At 43.9% G+C, this 670-nt stretch overlaps 1 protein-coding gene across 1 annotated transcript in view; it reads right to left on the bottom strand.

Annotated features, from left to right (window-relative positions):
- The window catches only part of EMH_0078100 (uncharacterized protein), a gene marked incomplete at both ends in the record, with an annotated part of 3,794 nt that overhangs the window by 2,500 nt on the left and 624 nt on the right, over positions 1-670 (bottom strand). The window contains one exon of the mRNA XM_013499952.1: positions 508-663. Coding sequence (XP_013355406.1) covers positions 508-663 — 156 coding nt within the window. The remainder of the gene's footprint in view (positions 1-507; positions 664-670) is intronic.

The raw sequence follows: 670 nt of genomic DNA on the forward strand, positions 1-670 counted from the left end.
AAATAAATACACATAAATATAAATAAACATAAATAAATATAAATAAATATATATGAATACATGAATATAAATAAGTAAATAAATAAATATAAATAAATACAGAAATAAACAAAACCGACGGCAGAAAAAAAAAAGAAAAAAACAAATAAAAAAGGAAAAAATAAATAAAAAACAAAAAACAAATAAGGAGACAGAAGAAACAAACTGCCTTTTGTGTTCTCCTCCACCGCAGAAGGAAACAGCAAATAATGCAGAGGCAGCAGCAGCAGCAGCAGCAGCAGCAGCAACAGCAGCAGCAGCAGCAGCAGCAGCAGCAGCAGCAATAACGGTTGTTGATACAGCAGCATCATCAGCGCCTAAGGCAGCAGCAGCAACGCCAGGAGCAACAGCAGCAGCTGCTGCAGCTGCATCAGCAGCAACAGCAGCAGCAGTATCAGCAACAGCAGCAGCAGCAGCAACAAGAACAGCAGCAGCAACAACAGCAGCAGCAGCAGCAGCAGGTGTTACCCGTTTGTGCATAGATTCCCAACTGGCGTCTTCTTTTGCTGCTGCCTCTCTGTCGTCTGTCTCTTCTCTAGGGCACATGTCTGCTGCTTTTGCTGCTGCTGCTGCTGCTGCTGCTGCTGCTGCTGCTGATTCTTCTGCTGCTGCTGCTGCTGGGGCCTCCATC

The sequence above is a fragment of the Eimeria mitis genome, genomic scaffold, assembly GCF_000499745.2.
Source record: "Eimeria mitis Houghton genomic scaffold, Emh_scaff4857, whole genome shotgun sequence".
NCBI classification, from domain to species: domain Eukaryota; phylum Apicomplexa; class Conoidasida; order Eucoccidiorida; family Eimeriidae; genus Eimeria; species Eimeria mitis.